Source organism: Acomys russatus, chromosome 3 (assembly GCF_903995435.1).
Source record: "Acomys russatus chromosome 3, mAcoRus1.1, whole genome shotgun sequence".
NCBI lineage: Eukaryota > Metazoa > Chordata > Mammalia > Rodentia > Muridae > Acomys > Acomys russatus.
The window spans coordinates 13974859-13999654 of record NC_067139.1 but is presented as its reverse complement, the minus strand read 5'-3'; the positions used below and the strand labels follow the sequence as shown (position 1 = coordinate 13999654).

General features: G+C 41.1%; 1 protein-coding gene across 1 annotated transcript in view; it reads left to right on the top strand.

Annotated features, from left to right (window-relative positions):
• Cdkal1 (CDK5 regulatory subunit associated protein 1 like 1) overlaps window positions 1-9874 on the top strand; it is a 532156-nt gene extending 522282 nt beyond the window's left edge. Inside the window, exon 14 of the mRNA XM_051169450.1 lies at window positions 9540-9874. Coding sequence (XP_051025407.1) covers window positions 9540-9740 — 201 coding nt within the window. The 3' untranslated portion in view covers window positions 9741-9874. The remainder of the gene's footprint in view (window positions 1-9539) is intronic.
• Window positions 9875-24796: the final 14922 nt, after the last annotated feature.

Here is a 24796-nt window from a genome sequence, read left to right as displayed (position 1 = left end):
TGAGAATTCAAATTCTTAAAAATTATAAATATCAGAATTGATTGTTTCAGTTTAGCAAAAAAATTTCTTGAACTGGTCATATTAAAGAGGCATCTTGAATTTTAGGAATAAATATCTTTACAGTAGCTAAAAGTCTGGACCTTACTGGTTTGGTTTTGATTTTGGTACTATTGGCCACAGTTAAATTTTTCTCTAAACTACATTGTATTCCTACTTCCAACTTCATTTATGTTAGATGTCTACCCAGAAGTGGGGCTAGACAGATGGTAGCTCTGTATTTGGTTTTCTGACGACCCTCCACCCTGTTCACCATAGCAGGCTTACTAATTTACATTTCTAACAGAGGTGCTAGAAGAATTCCCTTCACTGCACATCCTCACCAGCATCCTTATTTGAGGATTTACTTATGGCCATTGGTTAATTTTATAGTTACATTCATCCTAACTATAGTCAGCTGATGTCTCATTGCATGTCCTTCATGGTTAATGATACTATAATTTTTTTCATAGATTTGCCATTTGTATTTCTTGAGAACAATCTGTTCAGCACATTAGCCTACTCTTTTTTAAAAAAAAAATAATTACCTACAAAATATTTTGAAGATATTGAAAGATCAATTCTCAAATTCATATGGAGAAATAAAAAACCCAGAATAGCAAAAACAATCCTATACAACAAAAGATCCTCTGGAGGAATCTCCATACCTGATCTCAAGCTGTACTACAGAGCAACAGTAATTAAAACAGCATGGTACTGGCAAAGCAATAGACTGGTGGATCAATGGAATCAAATCGAAGACCCAGAGATGAATCCACACACATTTGCTCACTTGATTTTTGACAAAGAAGCCAAATCTATTCAATGGGAAAAGGATAGCATCTTCAACAAATGGTGCTGGTCTAACTGGATGTCTACATGTAGAAAAATGCAATTAGACCCTTATCTGTCACCATGCACAAAACTCAAGTCCAAGTGGATTAAAGACCTCAACTTAAAACCAGAAACATTAATTCAGTTAAAGGAAAAAGTGGGGAAGAGCCTGGGACACATAGGCACAGGAAACAACTTCCTGAACAGTACACCAACAGCCCAGGCCTTAATGTCGACAATTAATAAATGGAACCTCATGAGGCTGAGAAGCTTTTGTAAGGCAGGAGACACTGTCAAGAGAACAAAGCAACAGCCTACAGAATGGGAAAAGATCTTCACCAACCCTTCATCTGACAAAGGTTTAATATCCAAAATATATAAAGAACTCAAGAAATTAAACACCACAAAACCAAACAACCCAGTTGCGAAATGGGGCTTGGAACTAAACAGAGAATTCTCAACAGAGGAATATCATATGGCCGAGAAACACTTAAAGAAATGCTCGTCCTCGTTAGTCATCAGAGAAATGCAAATCAAAACAACACTGAGATTCCATCTTACACCCATCAGAATGGCTAAGATCAAAAACTCAAATGACACCACATGTTGGCGAGGATGTGGAGAGAGAGGAACACTCCTTCATTGCTGGTGGGAATGCAAACTAGTACAACCACTTTGGAAAGCTATCTGGCGCTTTCTCAGAAAAATGGGAATAGGGCTTCCTCAAGACCCAGCTATCCCACTCCTTGGAATATACCCAGAAAATGCCCTACCACACAACAGGGACATATGCTCAACCATGTTCATAGCTGCTTTATACATAATAGCCAGAACATGGAAACAGCCTAAGTGTCCCTCAGTAGAAGAATGGACTAAGAAACTGTGGTATATTTACACGATGGAATACTACTCAGCTATTAAAAACGAGGAATTCCTGAAATTTGTGGACAAATGGATTGATCTAGAAATTATCATAATGAGTGAGTACACCCAGAAGCAAAAAGAGACAAACGGTATATACTCACTTATATCAAAACACTAGTCCAAGGATACATACCATGAAAATCTTTACTTACCAAGAAAGTAGGTCAGAGGAGAGGATATCCGATTGAGACTTTAGGCAAGAGTAGCATGGAAGAAAGAGGAAATAGTAGGACCCACAGGGTCCTGGAAACCTACAAGAAGAACTTTATGACAGGCAGATCTGGATCGTGGGGTCCTCCTCAAACTATGGCACCAGCCAAGGAGAATATAGGCAGTAAGCTTCGAACCCCTACCAAGACCTAGCCGACGAACATGATACTCTCCACCGTTGAGTGGAGAGTGAGATCTGACTCTCACACGAACTCTGGTGCCCCTTTTTTGACCATGTCCCCCAGATGGGGAGACCTGGTGGCACTCAGAGGAAGGATAGCTAGTTACCAAGAAGAGACTTGATATTCTGAGAGCATATATAGGGGGAGGAGGTCTCCCTAGGTCATGGACATAGGGGAGGGGAGAAGGGGAGAAATGGGAGGGAGGGAAGAATGGGAGGAAACAGGGGAAGGGCTAACAATTAAGATGTAATATGAATAAATTAATAAAAAAAATAATAATTTATTCACATTACATCCCAATTGTAATCCCCTTGCTCTTATCTTCCAGTTCCCAGCCTCTCTCCCTTTTCCATTCTATTTCCCTCCCTATGACCTTTGCAAGGTGGGGTCCTCCTCCCCCACCATCTGACCACAGCCCATCACGTCTCATCTGGATAGCCTGCATCCCCTTCCTGTGTGTTCTGATAGGACCTCTCCCTTAAGAGGCAGTGATCAACTCGAGGACACCAAAGTTCTTATCAGAGGCAGTTGCCCTCTCCCCCTAAAATGGAGAATGAGCTGTCTATTGGCTACATCTGAAGGGGGTCTAGGTTCTCTGCATGCATTGTCCTTGGTTGGTGCATCAGTTTGTGCAGGCCCCCTGGGTCCAGATCTGGCAGCCTTGATGGTCTCCCTGTGGGGCTCCTGACAATACCCCCCCATCTTTCCATACCCCAACCCTTGCATACAGTCACAGCTCTTCACCCAGATACCCTACACTGGGTAGAATCTCTCAGAAGACATCTATGTTAGGCTATAAGTTAGTACATACTAAGTGTGTCTTTCTGGGTCTGGGTTACCTCACTCAGGATGATCTGTTCTAGTTCCATCCACTTGCCTGCAGTTATCAAGATTTTCTTGTTTTTAATATTGTGAGTAATATTCCATAGTGTAAATATACCAGAGTTTCTTTATCCATTCTTCGGTTGAGGGACATCTAGGTTGTTTCCAGATTCTGGCTATTATGAATAAAGCTGCTATGAACATAGTTGGGTGAATGTCCTTGTTGTGTGGTATATGCCCAGCAGTGGTATAGCTGGGTCTTTAGGTAGCTCTTTTCCAAATTTTCTAAGAAAATGCCAGATTGATTTCCAAAGTAGTTGTACAGGTTTGCACTCCCAGCAGCAATGAAGGACTGTTCTCCCTTCTTCACATCCTTACCAGCATGTGCTGTCATTTGAGGTTTTGTTTTTGTTTTTGTTTTTGTTTTTGTTTTTGTTTAATCTTAACCATTCAGATAGGTGTCAGATGGAATATCAGAGTTGTTTTGATTTGCATTTCCCTGATAGCTAGGGATGTTGAGCATTTCTTTAAGTGTTTTTTGGCCATTTGATATTCCTCTGTTGAGAACTCTGTTTAGCTCTGTACCCCATTTTTTAATCTGGTTATTTGGTTTGGTGGTATTTAATTTCTTGGGTTCTTTATATATTTTGGATATCAGCCTTTTGTCAGATGTAGGCTTGGTAAAGATCTTCTCCCAGTCTGTAGATGGTTGTTTTATTCTGTTGACAGTGTCCTCTGCCTTACGGAAGCTTTTCAGTTTTATGAGGTCCCATTTATTAATTGTTGATCTTAGGGCCTGAGCTGTTGGTGTTCTGTTCAGGAAGTTGTCTCCTGTGCCAATGAGCTCAGGGTTCTTCCCCACTTTTTCTTCTCACAGATTTAGTGTATCTGGTTTTATGTTGAGGTCTTTAATCCACTTGGACTTTAGTTTTGTGCAGGGTGATAAAGATGGGTCTATCTGCATTTTTCTACATGTAAGACATCCAATTAAACTAGCACCATTGTTGAAGATACTGTCTTTTTTCCATTGTATAGATTTGGCTTCTTTGTCAAAAATCAAGTGTCCATAGGTGTGTGGGTTTATTCCTGGGTCTCCAATTTGATCCATCAGCCTATTGCTATGCCAGTACCATGCTGTTTTTATTACTGTTGCTCTATAGTACAGCTTGAGATCTGGAAATGAGATACCTCCAGAAAATCTTTTATTGTACGGGATTGTTTTAGCTATTCTGGGTTTTTTTTTTTTCATATGAAGTTGAGAATTGTTGTTTTAAAGTCTGTAAAGAATTGTGTAGGAATTTTGATGGTAATTGCATTGAATGTGTAGATTGTTTTTGCTAAGATGGCTATTTTTACTATATTGATCCTCCCCATTCATGAGCATGGGAGATCTTTCTATCTTCTGGTATCTTCTTCAACTTCTTTCTTTAAAGACTTGAAGGTTTTTTCATACAAATCTTTCACTTGCTTAGTTAGAGTTACACCAAGGTACTTTATATTATTTGTGGCTATTGTGAAGAGTGTAGTTTCCCTAATTCCTTTCTCAGCCCATTTGTCATTTGTATTTAACAAGGCTACTGATTTTTTTTAAAGTTGATTTTGTATCCAGCCACTTTTCTGAAGGTGTTTATCAGCTGTAGGAGTTACTTGGTAGAATTCTTGTGGTCACTGACGTATATTATCACATCATCCATAAATAGTGATAATTAAGTACCTGGGATTCGTTATATACTCTTAAGGTTAAACTCTTTCTCCAATGAATAGCTAGCACAATTTTCTCTCATTCTGTGTGTTGGGTCTTCACTTTGTTGTTTGTTTTCATCACTGAAAAACCCTCTTAATTTGATGTCACCCTGATTGTCAATTTTGGGTTTTGTTTCCTGTGACCTAGAGGCCATATCCAGAAAATCATTCCTCATGCCAGTATAGCAAATTGTTACCACTGTTTTCCTCAAGTTGTTTTGGTTTCGGGTCTTAGTTTTAGGTTTTTGTTCCATTTTGATTAGGTTTTGTTATTTGCTTGTTTGTTTGTATTGTCCTAGATGAGAGATATTGTGGTTGAGTTTCAGTGTTTCCCATGTGGTTGTCCATTTCCCCAGGACCATTTATTAAAGATGCTTCTTTTCTCCAGTAGACATTCTGGGAGATTTAGTTGATGTTTCTGCCAGTACTGAGCTCCACTGATGACTGTGACTCTGCAGTATGTTTTGAAATTGGGGAACTATGCCTCTGGATTTGTTCTTTTGGTTAATATAGATTCGGCTGTTTAGGGTATTTTGTGTTCCAAAGGAACTATAGGATTATTTCCTACAGTCTTATGAAAAAAGTTGTAACTTCTGACAGGGATTTCATTAAGCTTCAGTATTCTTCTTCATAATATGATCATTTAACAACATTAAATCTTCCAACCTAAAAACCCAGGAGGTTGTGTATGTACATGCCTCTTTCGTCCGTTCCTTCCTTCTTTCTTTCATTTCGTTTTGTTTTGTCATTTTCATTTCAGAGCTCTTTCACATCCTTGGCTAAGTTTTCTCCAACATATTTTGTAGCTATTTGTAAATGGAATTGCTTTCTGGAATTTGATATCATCAAACTCATTACTGACAAATAGAAAGATCAGATCCTGCTATGTTACTGAGTATATCAGTTTTAACATTTTTTATTTCTTCAGATTTCCTTATGTATAAAACCACATCATCTGCACACAGGATCAATGTGACATTTCCTATCCCTATTTTTCTTTCGTGTGTGTGTGTGTGTGTGTGTGTGTGTGTGTGTGTGTGTGTGTGTGTGTACGCTCATATGTGTGCCACTACACATGTGTGGAAAACAGAGAACTATTTTCAGAAGCCAGTTTCTCTTTTTACTGTGTGGGTCTTGGAAACCAAACCTGGTCATTAGGCTTTCTTTCTGTGCTCTTTTCACGTATGTTTCATCTACTTCTGCTCTGATCTTTCTCCTAGCTTTATGCAAGGCCTTGAGGTGCTCCTCCCTCCCTCCCGCTCCCTCCCTCCCTCCCTCCCTCCCTCCCTCCCCCTCTCTCTCTCTCTCTCTCTCTCTCTCTCTCTCTCTCATTGTTCTTTTAAATTCTTTATCTGGCCTATCTTTCTTCCATTTCTGTTTCCTTGGCATCTAGTCCTTGTTTGGAGAGGCCATGTTACCTTTTGTTTCTCCATTTAAGTTTGCTCATTCTATAGATCAGGTGACTCTGTTACTTGGCAGGCACAGTTTCTCTGTGAGTGGCATTTTCCTGAAAGTATATCTTGGGTGTTGGTTTGTTACATAGGCTTTAAATTTCATGGAGCACTATAACATTGATATGATCTCTTTGTTGTTTGGCTGTGGTCAGTGAGTTGGAACATAGAGGAAGCCAGAGGAGCAAAAGTGGGGACACTGCCATTTCAGCCAGTCCTGATAGAGGCAGCATGCAGCCTAGGGCACTCACTGAACTGTTTCTACTCCTATAATGAGACTTAAAGTATTATTTAAAATAATACTAAAGAAACACCACTATTGAATCTGGCTCTGCCATACAGCAGTACAGGGCCTGAGCCTCAAACCAGTCAGTGGTGGGATGGCAGCAGATACTTGGTAGCCCACTCAAGGACACTCATTTCTTCTCAGATGGCCACAGTCTATGGTGGTGGCTACACAGCCCTATCAATGTGTGCCACTGTGTATTGTAGAAGGCAGAGCTGTATCACTTGGGGCTACCTCCTCATCTATGCTACTTTGAAGTGGTCATGCCTTCTGTTTCTTCAGCTGAAAGTATGCATTCTTCCTGAGGTTGCCATATGTGAGTGCTGTTCTTGCTTCTATTTTTAGCTGCTCAGAGTCAGTGTGTAGGTCTCTGATATCCAACCATCAAGAGTTTCATTGCACCCCAGAGTCTGTACCCAGAATCTCTGCTGCTGTCACTGTGCTTTAAAATGAATAGACTAAATTCTACTCTAAACACTAAGGATATTGTTTGGCTTATAATGAGAAAAAGAGAAAAAAGGTTAACAAAGGAGGAGATAGAGAGGGAGGAAGAGGAGGAGAAGGAGGAGGAGGAGAAGAAGAAGAGGAAGAAGAAGAAGAAGAAGAAGAAGAAGAAGAAGAAGAAGAAGAAGAAGAAGAAGAAGAAGAAGAAGAAGAAGAAGAAGGGAAAAACAAAACAGCATTCGTGGTAGTTCATGCCTATAACCCCAGCACTTATGAGGGACAAGGAAGAGGATCAGGAGTTCAACACAAGATGGGGCTCCATGAGACCTCGTCTCAAAAACAAACAACAATCAAAATGTTGAAAGACTTATGAGCACTTGGAGGGGACACGGCAAGGTTAGTTTTCTCTATAGTAGAAATTAGACTACAAGCCTAGCAAAAAGACTCCACAGAAACAGTGCTGGCTCTCTGCTGGACGGAGGAAAAGGACTTTTCAACATGATTAAACAGAAAGGAAAAGAGAAGGAGGAAGTCTGTGCCCACGAAGAAATGAAAGTGTTAAAACGTATTCAAAGAGGAAAAAGAAAAATGAAGGCATGGAATTAGATGATTACCAAAGTCTGTCGTGTTGGTACCAGCGTGATGATAAAATACCAACTATAAAAAGTTCATTAGGCTGAGAACCACATTTTCCTTTCCAGTGCTTGGTATGAAATAGGACCAGTCACCTCCAGTATCCATAACTCTGAGCATAATTACCAAGTGTATAGACAGGAATGTGAGTCAATTGAGTCATATGATACACAGAAGCAAGGTTACTTGACAGACATATGCACAGGTTACCAACAGTGCTGAAACTGATGAGCATATCTACAAAGTCTTACAGGTTTGATAGCAGTTTCATACAAATATCTCCTAACAACTGTTAAAAACTACAAACCCAGTATGAGCTCTTTTAGTCAATTGAAGTAGAAGCTTGTACCAGACAGCACACAAGCCAGCCTCACAAAAGAGCTGTCTCCTGGAGGCTGCAGCAAGTTAGGTACAGCACTGCCCGCCTTCTGCTGTGAAAGGCTGACTCCATTCTATGGTGTGTGGCTACCTGTTAAGGACTCCCGGTATGTATAGAGACTACCATTGGGAAGCATGGGCCCAAACGCAGGAGAAGGATAGAAGCAAACAAGGTTTGACTAAAGCTGGGGTTAAAACAGACACCCTGGTATCCAACAACGTAAAACTCCCAGTCAGTCTCCTATAGTAAAATCAACAGTTCTTCACATGAATCAGGTATAAATGTAAGCTTGGAAATTAGGGCATAAACATTTGCCTTCATTTCTTCATTTCTGTTCTGTTTTAAATTTTGTGTGTGTGTGTGTGTGTGTGTGTGTGTGTGTGTGTGTGTGTGTGTGTGTGTGTGTGTGTGTGTTTTCATGCATGTAAATGCAGTAATCTCTTGAGTCCAGAAGGGGGCGTCAGATCTCCTGGTGCCAGAGTTACTAGTGTTTATGAGCTACGTGACGTGGATGCTGAAAACTGAACCCAGGGTCCTCTACAAGAGCACCAAGCACTCTTAACCACTGAGCTGTCTCTTCAGACTACAACGTTCTGTGCCTTACACTCATTCATCTGAATTTAAACCTTGCTGAGTTTATGTTTTTGTTCTTGTTTTTAAATGTTATTCAGTTCTTTCTGTCCTTTTGCCTTTGTCCTAAGTAAAAGTCTTCAGGTCTTTAGTACCTCCCACTTCATTGACTGCCAAGATGTGCCTGTATCCCTTCCCTGGCAGCAGCAGCCAGTGTTTGTAATGGGAGGCCCGGCTTCCACGCAGGAGACTGAGGTGCTCATGACTATGGGTGCTCAGAAGGGAGGAACAAGAGAATCCAATGGACTCAAGGACAGCTGTGCTGCACTGCTTCTGCCCTGCTTGTCCTTCATCCTCTGTGATCGTCCCATCCACATGTTGCATCAGCCCTAGCAGGGGCACCCATGCTATGTGGGGGCATTGTTTCAAAGGAGGTGTATACTATGCAAATTCACATACAATAGACACAACATGTGCTGTGAAATATTAAAACCTCCATGAGAGTAGCAGGGTTCTTCCTTCCACTCCCATCATGCCAAACTAGAAGAAGCCTTGCAGAGTGGAGCGCTCCCTAAAGCAGGGCAGCCATGTCGGCTCACCCCTTGCACTCACCTCAAGCTGGGTTGCCCAGGCTTTTCTGTCTGGCACACCAAGGTAAACAGAGGGAGTTCCATGGACTGGGCCTCTCTGGTCACTCAGACTTTTATAGACCTACGAGGGGTGGACTCAACCTTCCTCCTTCCTCCAATGGTAGACCATCTTGTAATGTCTGCCCTCAAGGATGTGTTTGATAAAATGTCTTCCATGTAGTCTTAAAAAAAAAAAAAAAAAAAAAAAAAAGATATGCCTGTGTTCCAATCTTCTGAAAAAGAAACCTACTTATTCAAAACAACCTTGGGGCTCCCCTGGACCTGCCAGGCATCCAATTGTGTCAATGTGGAAAGAGTAAGGAACCATGGCTAATATTAGCTGCAGGAATCTTTTTTCCTGAAAAGTATTTTTCTTACCTGTTTTTCTCTTTATAGGAATTCAGAAATAGGCTTGGGAATCATCTGCATTCGGCTTTAGACACCCGTGCTGCACCTCGGCCTGACTCAGCGTATTCCAGAATGGTGCCACAGATGTCCCACCACGACTGTGCAGTGAGGGTAGCTGCGGGCCTGGCTCTCATCGCTCTTCTTTTTGCATTTCTGGCCAGAGTCTATGCTTACAGTGTAGCTAAATGAAGCATCCATAAGGAGTAAGTTTCTAATTAGAACCCTCAACAAACAGGAATGCAACTACACCAATTCTCAAGAGCCAATCATCTGAACTGCTCACACTGCCTTGTCTGGATCCCTTCTTAATGAGGCTCACTCTGTCTCACACTGAGCTGAGCCAGTTCACTTCAGTCTAGAGGACAGCTTCTGGAACATGTTTTTCTCATCAAACTCCTTTTGACTTCTTTTGAGTAACAAATGCAAATGGTTGCTTTTTTTTTTTTTTTTAATGTCCCGTCATTAAGTCCCAACCTAAGTGCACACAGCGGCCTGGCCATGCTTTCTTTGAGTGGAAGAAGAACACCCAGCCCTTAATAAACATCCCTCTGGCTGTATTTGCAGTCCTTGCGCTGCAAACATCTTTTTCACAGCAGGTGTGTTCCTCAAAAGTTTATATAGAAACTTATTTTGGGAACTTGGACCCAAATCTGCCACTTAAAGGACTCTTCCTGGCGTTTTAGAAAATGCGAAGAATCCATGCCTGCGGCACCCACAAACGTTCAAACAAACCATGTTCCTTTCCCAGTATGGCTGACTGGACATGCTGCACTAATATTTGTGACCCAACACCAGGAGTCTTTACTGACTGAAGTGACCTCTTTCACAATAAATGGTGCAACGAGCAAACCCTGTGGCTCTTGGATTTTAAGTGAGGTTTTTGGATTGGGTAAAGGGAAAACAAGCAAATGCCTTTAGATAGGATTGTTTTCATCTCTAGACCTATCCCCTCTGTCAGTTCTTCCTTACATGTATCCCCTAAAAAAGTCCATCCCAAATTGTAATGTCATCAGTTGTTGAAAAGAAAAAAAAAGCACATATGCAAATACTCACACATGAACACTCATTGCTAACATAATCCTCCTAAAGCTGCCACATGCTCCCTGGAAGGACTCATTTTGTATTGAGGGCACCTGCAAGCCTGCCTCTGCTTGCTCTTCTTTTTTGCCTTTTTTTTTTCCGGTCAAAGTGTATACTTACAATATAATTAAAATGAAGCATCTGTAAGGAATACATTTCTAATTAAGACCTTCAATGAAAGGGAAAGCAACCAGCCAGTTCTCAAAGGGCAGTTAAAAATCAGCACTGGGGAAACGGATTAGTGGGTAAAATGCTTGCCATGCAGGTGGAAGAATCCAAGTCCAGCTTCTCAGACCCACAGAAAACCAGATGTGATATTGTGTGTATTTATAATCCAGCTCCTGTGGCAGCATGGAAGGCAGAGACAGGAGAAATGCAAGAAACCCACAGGCCAGTCAACCTGCTTTCTGCATCAGAGAACAAGAGACCCTGTTTCAAGCAAGGCAGAAAGCAAGGACTAACACTTGAGACTGTCCTCTGACCATCATACACATTTGAAATGTGCACATACCTACATTCGCACACATCATGTACAGTCACTGCGGCAGCAGGCGGGAGCCTGCCACTGCGTCCGTTCTTGAACACATATAGCTATTGCTTTGATGATGAGCAATGAGCTCCTAGCAGACAGAGAGCCACACTACATTGGACAGAAAAAAAAAAAAAGCTTTTTTCCTATAACTTATTGGAGGAAGTTTTTCTCCCTCCTTTTTCTCAACTCTCTCTTCTGCCTCTTCTTCCTTCATCCCCATCCCTTCCTCCCCTCTAACCCTCTCCTTTCCTCTAACCCTCTCCTTTCCTCTAACCCTCTCCTTTCCTCTCTTCTAGTTCTCCTCTATTTTTCCTGCCTGTGCGAGAATGACACACCCACATATTCACCAGCCCCACAGCCCCAATGACGCCATCACAGTCCTCGAAAGCTGGTCCTCTGTTCAGGACTCTCCACAACTATGACTCCACAGAAGGACCAGCCATGCCCTGTAGCAGAGAACTGTCACACATAATGTCCGTCACTCTGTTGGTAGTCCGCCTGCTTAGGGGACAGCAATGGCCTGCAAGTGTAGCTTGCTCTTTCCCTTGACCTACTGCCGGAGGGAGGGAGAAAGGGAGGGAGGAGAGAAGACTGTCGCATTCTACATTGAGTCACTGAGAGGGTCTGAGTGTGGCTGAAGCAGCAGCAGGTGTGGCTGTCAGTGGCACGGTTGCCTTGCCATCTTGCCTCTCCTGTCCAGTGCAGCTCTCTTGCTGTTCCTCTGAAGCTAAGCATGCTCACATGTATTTTTTAGCAGTGAACATTATATGCAAAAGTGTTGGCTCTGTTTCTTAACAATTAAACTTTATTTTTTTTTTATTAATTTATTCTTGTTACATCTCAATGTTTATCCCATCCCTTGTATCCTCCCATTCCTCCCCCCCCCCCCATTTTCCCATTATTCCCCTCCCCTATGACTGTTCCTGAGGGGGATTACGTCCCCCTATATATTCTCATAGGGTATCAATTCTCTTCTTGGCTACTTGCTGTCCTTCCTCTGAGTGCTACCAGGTCTCCCCCTCCAGGGGACACCTAAATTTGTGGATAAATGGATTGAGCTAGAAATGATCATAATGAGTGAGTTAACCCAGAAGCAGAAAGAATCAAATGGTATATACTCACTTATATCTGCATACTAGCCCAAGGGGCATGTCCCACAAAAGCCTTCACTTACCAGGAAACTGGGACAGAGGGGAAGGCATCCTATTGGGACTCTAAATGAGAGACGCATGGGAGAACAGCAAAATAAAAGGATCCAGAGGGTCCTAGAAATCTACAAGTAGAACAATATGATAGGCAGATTTGGGCCCAGGGGTCCCGCTCAAACTAAGGCTCCAGCCAAGGACAATACAGGAGGTAAACTTTAAACCCCTTCCCAGATCTAGCCAATGGTCAGAATATTCTCCACAGTTGAGTGGAGAGTGTGATACGACTTTCTCACGTGTTCTGGTGCCTCACAATTAAACTTTATTATACAACCCAACTAGCTTACATAAGAAGGAAAAAAGGTTAAAGGGACAAAAGAGTGAACCTTTCGGTATCCGTTCCACTGGACGGGTCCTTAGGTGTCTCTCTGGCCCGTGTGTTGGTCTGGCCTGTTTGCTGCTCTACACATGCTCAAGCCCGGACAGAACCTGTTGTTCTCTCTTCCCCACCTGCCTGAGTGCTGTCTTTGGGCATCTGGGTGAAAACTAACTGGTGTACAGTTGGCCTTGAGTTAATCAAAGCACTGTGGTATTGGTGGGCTTTGTGGCTGAATGAAATTTTCCTCATCCAGGAAATGTTTCAGATCCAGCTACATGTGCCTCAATGAGCAAGAAATGTACTGCTGTAAAAGCTGCTGGGCCTTCATGGCTGTCTCCATATGACCTGACCCAACAGTCTGCCAATATAGGACAGGACCTGTCAGGTGTGTCTCTCTTCTTTTAAGAAGGAAACATAAGAAGAGATGCACTACTGGAGTGGAAATTCATGGAAGAAAATTTAACTTGGAATTCCACAAAGTGAGTTACATTTGAAGCCAGCACCAGGCGGCCATTCAGACAACTTCCCACCCATTAACTCCACCACAGAAAACACATCTGCTGTCCCTATCTCTAGCACTCTGTTTACGGCATTTATGTAAATGTAGCCAAACTAGTTCATGTCTTTCTTTTGCTCAGCTTTGTGAAATTCATCCTGACAGTCCCACGTAGCAGTGACTCATTGGCATTTATTGCAGAATAGTATTCTACTATTTCCCGTTCTCTATTTGTTTCTGACCTTTTGCATTTTGAGCCATGCTACCACAAAGATGCTTTGACACACATGAATGAGTGTGTGCTGAATGTATATGGAGAAGTGGAATTGTCACATCACAGCCTTTGCTTGTGTTCAGCTATCATAGACACTGAGCTGATGTACCTATTCCCACCCCACCAGCTGGTGATAGGAAGCCAGCCATTCTCCTGTGTTTTCTCTTTGCCTTTGAGGTCTTCAGCAGAGTTCTCTCTTCTACCTCCTTATAGTGGGGCCCAGCCCATTTTTTAATAATTGGAGTGTGAGTAGCCATTTCCATCACAGTGTGCTAGACATGAGGAACATTATGTCAGTGCTGTTCAGCCAAAGAAACAATTGGGACAGGCACTATCCCTACATAACTGAGAAAATGGTGAGAACTCACAAGCCTGTCTTGCCTAAAGTGCACACAGCTACTAGGAGAAGAGGCAAAACTGGAGCAGAGCTGGAATATAATGCCTCTACCTCGTTACTGAGCCATCCTGCTCCCTCATCTCATCTTTGACCTTAACTTGACCTGTGCCAACAAGCATGTATCTAGGATTGACTGTGAAGATGCCTGGGCCCTAGGCGAGCCCAGCATCAATTCTGTGACATCCTACTCCAGAACTTAATGCACATCCTAAATAAACGTTTAGTCGTCACATTTTTTTTTTCTTTACTCCCCTTGTCCTTTCCTCCTATTTCCTGCTTCACCAAACATGAAATGGCCTATCTGAGAATGTAGAAATATAGTAAGACAAACAAACAAACAAAAAAAAAAAAATGCTATATGCTGAGGAAGATGCATAAGCAGATGGCCAGTACATGCTTCAATCAACAGTCCTGCTCTCTCTGTTGACTTCACTCCAGTCAGTGTCAGTGTGCATAAGATGCCATGGATGGGAAGATCAAGTTCAAAGCGAAACTTTAGTTTGCCATACAACAGATAGCTTAAAACGAGGAGTGGGAGAGGAAGGGGGAGCGAAGGGCGGTGAGAAGGAAGAGGAATGAGAAAAGGGCATGCTTCAGGCATGAAGGTGATGTACAGCATGATGGCTCTGCCAGTATACATGTCTGGAGAAACCATTCCAAATTACCACAGGTGAGTTTTATGTTTATGCAATAAAAATGAATATGCATAACGAGAAGGCTTGCTTGTGAGAGTCAGTCCCCACTCTGCACTCAACTGTGGAGAATGTCCTGACCATTGGGTCGGGGTTCGAAGTTTACTGCCCGTGTTGTCCTTGGCTGGTGCCATAGTTTGAACAGGACCCCTGGGCCCAGATCTGCCCGTCATAATGTTCTTCTTGTAGGTTTCTAGCACCCTCTGGATCCTTCTATTTCCCCATTCTCCCATGCTTCTCTCACCTAGGCATTCCTTGGATGGGGAGACCTGGTGGCACTCAGAGGAAGGATAGCAGGCTACCAAGAAGAGACTTGATACCCTATGAACATATACAGGGGGAGGAGGTCCTCCTCAGTCACAGTCATAGGGGAGGGGAGTAAGGGTCAAATGGGAGGGAGGGAGGAATGGGAGGATACAAGGGATGGGATAACAATTTGAGATGTAATATGAATAAATTAATAAAATATATTTTAAAAAAAAAAAAAAAAAAGGCTTGCTTGATCCCCAGAGCACCATAGGAAACACAGGGAGTACACAGAAAGTGCCTTAGAGATTTTCAAGTTCTAGGGGGAAACAGCATTTATCAAATGCCATGCACACTCTTAGCTCACAGCAGTTCCTTTTGGGGGCCAGCGAGATGGTTCAGTGAGGAAAGACATTTGCCACCAAGTCAGATGACTTGACTGCGATCTCCAGGGGACCCACATGGAGAAGGAGAAATGCAGCTCCCCACAGTCATCCTCTGACCTCCACACATGTAGTGTGTTACACACACCACACTCATACACACAAATAAATTTAAAAAATAGTTCCATTTCAACATTAACTAAGATGACATGTGATTTTTTTTTTTTTTTTTTTTTTTTTTTTTTTTTTTGGTGATACCATATCTTTTTAAGAGCAGAGTTTGGGCCACTGGTGTAATAAAAAACTAATATCAAATGAGAATCAAGGCACAGCGAGGAAGGGGAGAACACAGGGATCTTGTTTCAAGGCTTCAGCTGTGGTGTGCTGGCCAGCAGATGCACACCTCGCTTGCCAAATCACTGTGATGATTTCTTTTTCACGGTGATTTTAGCATGAGGTAAATTTTTTCATGCTACATGCTTAAAAATAGTTCTTATGAGATAGTAGAACATGGGTGAGTGTTACGATCTACAGTGCACTAAACAGTGCCTTGGCTGTTTCCTCAGCCTGCCAATGCTGTGATGTAAGACCATACTGAGAACTGCTCCTGTATTATATCATCCAATATTTATGTTCTGTGTATTTAATCTTGGGCCCTAATTACTTCAAGTTAGCCCATTCATCCACACATCTTTAATACACTTGTTTCTTATTTTGGATTTTTTTGTCTTTGTTTTTTGTATTTTTATTTTTGAGATAGGGTTTCACTTCTTACAAAAAACCAACAACAACAACAACAACAAAAAACAACCCACCAGGGTCTCTCTACATAGCCCTGGCTGTCCTGGAACTTTGTAGACCAGGCTGACCTTGAACTCAGAGATCCACCTGCCTCTGTCTCCCAAGTGCTGGAATTAAAGGTTTGTCCTACTATGCCCAGCCAGGAATACACTTGTTCTTAGCCTACCATAAAGTTTCATTTATATGCTATTCAACTTTGAAAGGATGGCACAGATCCCAGAGGTTCTCAGTACACATATGAGACAAATAATATAAAGAAATGGCATTAAGAGTTTATGATCAGCCAAGCTTGGGTTTAAGTGGGCCACTTTCTCTCTTTGAGTCTCTTCTATAAAATTGAAAAAATATTTTATTGCAGGATGTTGTATATATAAAATAGTTTGTCCTTAAGTGGATGTGATAGTACATGTATTTAATCCCAGGACCCAGGGGGTAGAGCCAGCTTGATCTCTTAAGTTTGAAGCCAGCCTGATCTATATAGCAAGTTCTGGGCCAGCCAGAGCTACACAGTGAGACTTTGTCTCGAATAAAAATATACAATGTCCTTGACAGACATATATCACTTTCTCTCCTTGCAGAGCATTATCCAGTGTAGAGGCAGAAGATAACTGATACTCCAAAGGAAATATGAGATAGTTTATTCTGAGTCAAACTGGAGTGACTTTAGGATGGGAAAATAGATTCAGATGGTCCCAAATGACATATTCCACTGTGAATGTGAGTTCCATCAACTTTTAACAGTCATTGCTTTTAATGAATAGCCTTCTAATACATTGGTGGAGACAGCAGATAAGTGAGCTATAGAAAAACAAGGGGCATTTTGCTATAATTTGATGACATTCTTAATTTGATGATTAATGGAGGCTGATTTTCACGTCTTTACTGATATATAATGAGGGTAATGAGGAAACCAAAGATAGCCCAAGAAATCTGTTTCTCCAACATGGGTATGGCTTTTCAGGGAATTTCATATTATTTAGGGGCAAGACCCAATTTTATAAGTAAAGTTAGTTTTTGATTCTGATATCAATACATGTCAACTCAAAAGAATTATATAGGGAATAAAAAGATTCCTGCCTCAAGGGACTTCGGGTCTGATTCTAACAAATTGAGCAAAGGAAAGAAAATTCAAAGAAAATGGATTGCAGCTGCATTTGAAGAGATCAAATTAATGCATAAGTTCAAGGGAAGATTTGGAAGGCTGATCTGAGATCAAGAAGGAGACTTTCTGTGGCCAAAGATGAAAAGGGCATCTAGATTAAAAGGGAGGCCTAGTAAACCATCTCCCCTGACTCCCAACTTGAGGGCAAGAAAAGGCAGAAGCTGTGACTTGTTTTTATCCTCCCAGCACTGTTCCCTGGAGTCCCACAGTTCAACCTTCCCAGTAGAGGAGAAGGTAAAGTGTAGGATTTCACTTGGTCTCAGTTTACCTAGCTTTTGAGCATCTAAAGCCACCAGTCCTGATGAGACACATACAAGAAGAAAGAAGCAGAGGAAGGGATGGCCTTGTGCAGTCTAATGAAGGGAGTGTGCAGTCCAGAAAAGCCACCTAGAAGGATTTCAGCTCTATCTAATCTGCATTGAGTATGGCCAGTGTATTATAACTATGTATGGTACACCTGACTGTTTCCATAGAGAGGTATAAAGCCTGTGGCTTTTAACAGACTTAAGGCTTTCCAAATAGGAAGCACACTGATTACTTAAGACATTTTATGTTTGGGGACACATATACCATAACTATGCACACAATACACATACAATTCATAATTTCAATTATGCAACTAACTTTTGCGTCAAGTATATCTCTGTGAAAAAGGCACTTGGGATAGCTCTGATGACGTTCTCAACTCTGAAAGCCATTCTTGCACTTCTAAAAAGAGAGGAAATATTGCACCTTTGCACACACGCTTGTTTTTGGAGACATCTGGCAGGTGGAGCTTCAAATGGAACTTGATGTGTAAGTGAGGGACCCTGGGAAAATTCTTCTCAGAGCTTAGAGCTCTTGAGAAAATGCTTTGTAGCAAGCCTTTCTATGTTTAATACTAGATTTTCCTACACAGCAAGAAGGAAGCATTAGACTGCAATGAAAAATCCCAGGCAGGGTAGCTACCCACAGGAAGTTGATACCAAAGTTGGGTAAAGACATGACAAGAAAAGAGATGAACAAATTAGATTCCTTATGAATACACAGATGCCAAGATTATCAATATAAATATTAACACATTGAATCCATCAACATATTAAAAGGATTATTTATATTTGTGATGAAATGGGACTTATCCTAGGAACTTAAGGGTGGCTCAACATAAGAAAAGTTAGCATACTACATGATGTCTAGAGTAAAGACTAAGAAACATATGATCATTTCAGTTGACACAAAAAAGACACTTGTTAATATCCAAGAGCCTCATGAGATGAGCATATGAGAAATAGAAAACAAGAAACAAAGGAAAAATTCCTCAATGTGATAAATAGTATTCAGGAAAAAACATGGCTGCCTACCAACACACTCAGTGTTGAAAGGCCCCAAGTCTTCTCCCTAAAACCACGTTTAGAATGCCCTGTTGCATCACTGCTATACAGTGTTGTACCAGAAGTTAGGGTGCTATCATACAACAGAAGGAAGGAAAGGGAGTCGGAAAGGAAGATGGAAACTACTTGCAGATGGTACAATCCTTCCGGGGGAGAATCCTATAGAAAAATTGCAAGGAAGCCACCAGTGCTAAGAGTCACCCAGTAAAGATGTAAGTTAAAAAGACAGGCAACTGTCTCTAGAACAGCAACAAGTAATCCAAAAACAAAATGGGGAAAGTAACTAAATTTACAATTGTATCTTAAAAGTGTTTCTTAAATTAATTACTTAGGAATGAATATAACCATGAAAGTGAAAAATGTGTATGCCGAAGACTGAAAAAATTTGCAGATACATGTAAGAATGAAAGCATAGAGAGTTGTCCCAGGTTCATGAATAGGAAGGCCCAGCATTATGAAGAGTCTGTAGCACTCCTAATAAAAATTTTTTTAAAAAGTGTGACTGGTTGCAGTAGCACATGTCCTTAATCCCAGCACTAGCGAGGCAGAGGCAGCAAGATCTCTCGAGCTCAAGGACAGCCTGGTCTACTGAGTGAGTTCCAAGACAGCTAAAGCTACACATAAAGAAAGAAACCCTGTCTTGAAAATAAAAATAATAAAAATAAGCAAATGGATGGAAGCAGAAATGATCATCTTAAGTGAGGTAACCCAGACCCAGAAAGACACACACAGTATTTAGACACTTATAAGTAGATATTAGCCCAAAGTAGATGAACTCTGAGCGACTCCACTCAGTGGGGGGGTTGGGAAAGATACTGGGACTTGAAGCTGGACTCTGAGTGCTGAGAGTTATAGCAAAGAGTAGGGGGATGGGAGGTTGGGAGGGAGCAGGAACTCCACAGGGAGACCATTAAGGCCTGTGGATCTGGACACAGGGGGCCCCGAACAAACTCTTAATTAACTCTGAAAGTTTTATACAATGCATTTTAAACACATTTATCTCCTACCTCCAGCTCCTACCAAACCACTCTCCTATCCTGTCCCACCCAACTTTGAATTTTCTTCCTCCTCCTTCTCCTTCTTTCATCTCAGAAAGTCATTTGCACTCTCCAAGTAGTCTTGGGAGGTCAACCTGCCAGGGTTCACATCATTAAAGCATACTACTTTTTAACAAGAGAACTGTCAGTATCCAATACGGGAGAGCTCACTTTTTCAAAGACTTGGAGGAAGGAAGATAGATATGAACATTGAAAGGAAGTGGATATTGCACCATTAAAAACAAAAACAAAAACAAAAGTCCCACTGAACCAAAGTAAATCAAAGACCAAAACTTAAGAACTAAACCTGTAGAACTCTTAGAAGAAAATCTCAAGGGAACACTTCATGACATTGGTTTTATAGGTGTGACATCAGAAGTACAGGCAATTCAGCTTTCGGATCCTGTTCCCCTAGTTGGGCTGCCTTGTCTGGCCTCAGTGGGAGAAGTGTTTAGTCTTGCTGTGACTTGAGATGCCAGAGTGTGTTGGTACCGCTTGACAGCCTCCCTTCTCTAAGAAGAAGGAGAGGAAGGAATGGGGAGAAGGGGACGAGAAGAGGCAGGGCTTGGTATCAAGCTGTAAAGTTGTTAAATAAATAAATGGAGAAAAAGAAAAAATAATCAGCAACAAAAGAAATACAGACAATAAAAAATGAATTGAGTGTTACTAAAATTAAGAAATGTTGATGCATCAAAAACAATAGCTGCAAACAGACAACTTACAGAATTGGATAAAATATTTGCAAAAACATATCTAGAAAAACAGTTAAGAGAGTCCAGTATATAAAGACCTTGTACACCTCAATAACAACAATAAAATAAAATTTATTTGAATAAATGACTCAAATAAGCACTTCTTCAAGTGGCTTGTACTTACAGGAAAAGGTGGTCAGTAGTGGTAGTCAACAGGGAAATGCAACTGAAATCACAATGAGCTATTATTGTTTCATGCTTGTTAACATCACCACTATCAAGGGAAAAGGAAGTATGAATGTGGGTGATAGTGGGGAGAAATCAGAAGCCCCAAACTTTCAGTGAAAATGTCAAATGATGAACACTACTGGAAACTAGGGTGCTGATTCCTTGAGATTTAAAGCTATAACCAAGCATTTTCACTAACTTCACACCCAAAAGTCTTGCAAGTAGACTTGAAGAGAGTCTAGACACCTGCGTTCATGGTAATGTTATTCACAGAAACCAAATATGGAAACTATCCCAGAGTTCATGGTATCATCACATAACCCAAATGCGAATATGAACAACAGGGTTCTATTCAGCTCTGAACACGAGTAAGACTCTGATATGTTACAATGTAGATGAGCCCTCCCTCACTCACTCATTCATTTGTGCTAAGAACTGAACCCAGGGCCTTGCACATGCTCAGCATGCACCCTACCACTGAGCTATGTCCTCAGCCTCAGGGGAACCTTGACCACATACTTAAATGAAATAAACCAGATACAGAAGGTCAAATACTACACGAGTCAGCTCATCTGAGTTTCCTAAAATAGAGACTACCAGTGGTGGGTGGGAGGGGTAAAAGAGAAGAAGTACAGCATAGAATCATACAGAGTTTCTGTCAGGGGTGTAGAAAAGTGTTACCTATGAGACAGAAATGGAAATTATACTAAGAAATAATCTCAGTCTGTGTTATGAAGAGTTTTGAGGCTGGAGATTTAGCTCAGTTGGTAGACTATTAGCCTAGCATGCACAGATCCCTGCTGGGTTTGATCCCCAACCTTGTGAAAATAGTATTGTGTACTCCTTGAACACTAGCCCTTAAAAGGTGGAGTCAGGGGAGATCCAGGATGGCAGCACTGAGTGAGGAAGGTATCTGAACAGTAGGATAGCACTGAGAGCAGAGCAAATGGCTAGCCATGATGTGGACTCCAAAACCCCAGTGTCTTTGTTTCCCAAGTAAGGCAGAAGGAGGAAACTCATGAGTCCAACCTCAGGTCACCAGGCTAAACCCAGGAAAAACTCATAGGCTCCCACCAGTGAGGCCTCAGCATCCGGCCACGCGCCTGCTGTCACCATCTGTGAATACCCTCTGGGTACTGGGGGCTATGGAACTCACCCATTCTAACCACCATGTTGCAGATACTTTCTGGGTCCTCAGATCATGGTCCCAACCTTGGATCTTCCTGGACCTTTTGAGATGGAGGCATGCAGCTCCAACCTCAGGTGCCTACTCTAACTCCAATGCTGTGGATACTTAAGGAGTAGTGCAGCACTCGGCCCCAACCTTGGACCTTCCCATGGAATGGATACATTCTGATTCCTGGGCAGGCAGCTTCACCCTCTGGCTTCCCAACTCAATGAGCATAGTGTCTGAGCACAGTGTCTGGGCAGCTGGACCACATTAACCTTGGAGAAAAAAGCCAGTAGTGGGGCAGGCAACTTTAGGACTTCCCTTGGTGAGAAGAGAGTCCCATGATCATACATTTGAGGAAAGCCTCCAGCAAGTCCCTGAAAACCACCACCAGTCCAAGACCATTCCCAGCAATCTGAGGAGGGAACCTACAGGAACATCCAGCTTCTTGCCCACGGCTCTTCCTATACCCCAAGAACTCTAGCAGGCAATAGGATCTGCCAGCTAACAGCATAGACAACCAGCTGGCTAAAGACCAACGTAAAAACAAAATGAACAAAAACTGAGCTATATGGCATCTTCAGAACCCAGTTATCTTACAGCAAGCAGCCCTGGATCCCCTAACACAACTGAAACTCAAGAAAATGACATTAAAACTATACTTATGAAAATTATAATGGAGGAAGTGAAAGAATCCCTAAAAAAATACAAGAAGATACAAGCAGTTTGGGGCCTTTAGAGAGGAAAATAATAAATGACTGATAGAATTGCAGGAAAATACAAACAACCAGGTAAAGTAATTTAACAAATCATTTAAAGAATTGGAGGAAAATACAAACAAACAGGTGAAAGAAATCAATAAAATAGTTCAAGGTCTGAAGATGGAAATAGAAACAACAAAGAAAGCATAAACTGAGGAACTCCTGTGGAGGGAGAAGTTAAAGAGGAAACAGGAACTACAGAGGTAAGCATTGCCAAAAGAATATAGGAGATAGAGGAAAGACTCTCAGGTGTAGAACACACAATGGAAGAAATCATTGCATCCATAAAAAAAAAAATGTTAAATCTAAAAAATTCCTGACACAAAACATCCAAGAAATCAAGGACACCACAAAAAGACGAAACCTAAAAATAATAGAAATAGAAGAAAGAGAAGATTCCTAGCTCCAAGGCACAGAAAAGATTTTCAACAAAATCATAGAAGAATTTTTCCTCAATCTTAAGAAAGCAATATCTATAAGCATATAAAAGGCCTAGAGAATACCAAATAGATTAGACCAGAAAAGAAAATCCTACTGCCATATAATAATCATAACACTAAATGTACAGAAAGAAGAAAAAATATTAAAAGCTGCAAGGAGAAAAAGTCAACTAATATATAATGGCCAACCTAACTTCTCACCAGAAGGGCCTGGGCAGACATACTACTGCAAACCCTAAGAGACCACAGATGCCAATCCATAGATGGAGAACACAAGATATTCCACAACAGAACCAAATTGAAGCAATGTCTATGCTCAAATGAAGTACTACAGAAAATATTAGAAGGAAAACTTCCACCCAAGGATGTTAACTACATTCCCCCCCCCCAAAAAAACCCCACAGGATTATAAATAACTTCGCTACAGCAAAACCAAAAGCGGAGAAGCATACAAATACACTTTCACAAACAACACCAAAATAAAAGATTATAACAATCACTGGTCATTAATATCTCTCATTATCAATGGACTCAACTCTCTAATAAAAAGACACAGACTAACAGAGTGGATGCATAAATCGGACCCATCATTCTGTTGCATACAAGAAATACACTTCAGCCACAAAAATAGACAAACTCTTCCACAAAACAGGAACAGAAAGAACATCACCAAACTCATTCTATGAAGGCACACTCATCTTGCTACCTAAAGCACGCAAAAACCTAACAAAGAAAGAAAAATTTAGACCAATTTCTCTAATGAACATTAATGAAAAAATACTCAATAAGATACTTGCAAACCACATAAAAAATATCAACCACCATGACCAAGTAGGTTTCATCCCAAGCATGCAGGGGTGGTTCAATATATGGAAATCCATCAATGTAATCCACCATATAAACAACCTGAAAGAAAAAACTCACATGATTATTTCCTTAGATGCTGACAAAGGATTTGATAAAATCCAGCATTCATTCATGTTTAAAGTCTTGGAGAGATTAAGGATACAAGGCACGTACCTAAACACAATAAAGGCAATATACAGCAAGCCTATAGCCAACTTCAAATTAAATGGAGAAAGACTTAAATTAATTCTACTGAAATCAGTGACAAAAGAAGGCTTTTTACTCTCAATATTTCTTCAATATAGTACTTGAAGTCCTAGCTAGAGCTATAAGACAACTAAAGGAGATCAAGGGGATACAAATTTGAAAGAAAGAAGTCAAACTATCACTATTTATGGATATCATAGTATACATAATTGGCCCTAAAAAATCTACCAAGGAATTCATATGGCTGATAAACACCTTCAGCAAAGTGGCTGGATACAAAATCAACTAAAATAATCAGTAGCCCTCCTGTATGCAAAAGACAAATGGGCTAAGAAAGAAATCAGGGAAACTACACCCTTCACAATAGCCACAAAAAAACATGAAATATCTTGATGTAATTCTAACCAAACAAGTGAAAGACCTTAATGAAACAAACTTCAAGTCTCTGAAGAAAGAAATTGAAGAAGAAATCAGAAGATGGAAAGATCTCCCATGCTCATAGATCAGTAGGATTAACAGTAAAAATGCCATCTTACCAAAAGCAATCTACAGATTCAATGCAGTTCCTGTAAAACTGCCAAAACAATTCTTTATAGACCTTAAAACAACAATTCTCAACTTCATATGTAAAAACAAGAAAACTCAAATAGCTAAAACTATCCTGTACAGTAAAAGATCCTCTGGAGGTATCTCCATCCCTGATCTCAAGCTGTACTGTAGAGCAACAATGATTAAAAAAAAAAAGCATGACACTGATATAGAAACAGACTGGTAGATCAAGGGAATCAAGTCAAAGACCCAGAAATAAACACACACACCTACGGACACTTAATTTTTGACAAAGAAGCCAAACCCATAAATGGGAAAAGGATAGCATCTTCAACAAATGGTGCCAGTATAACTGGA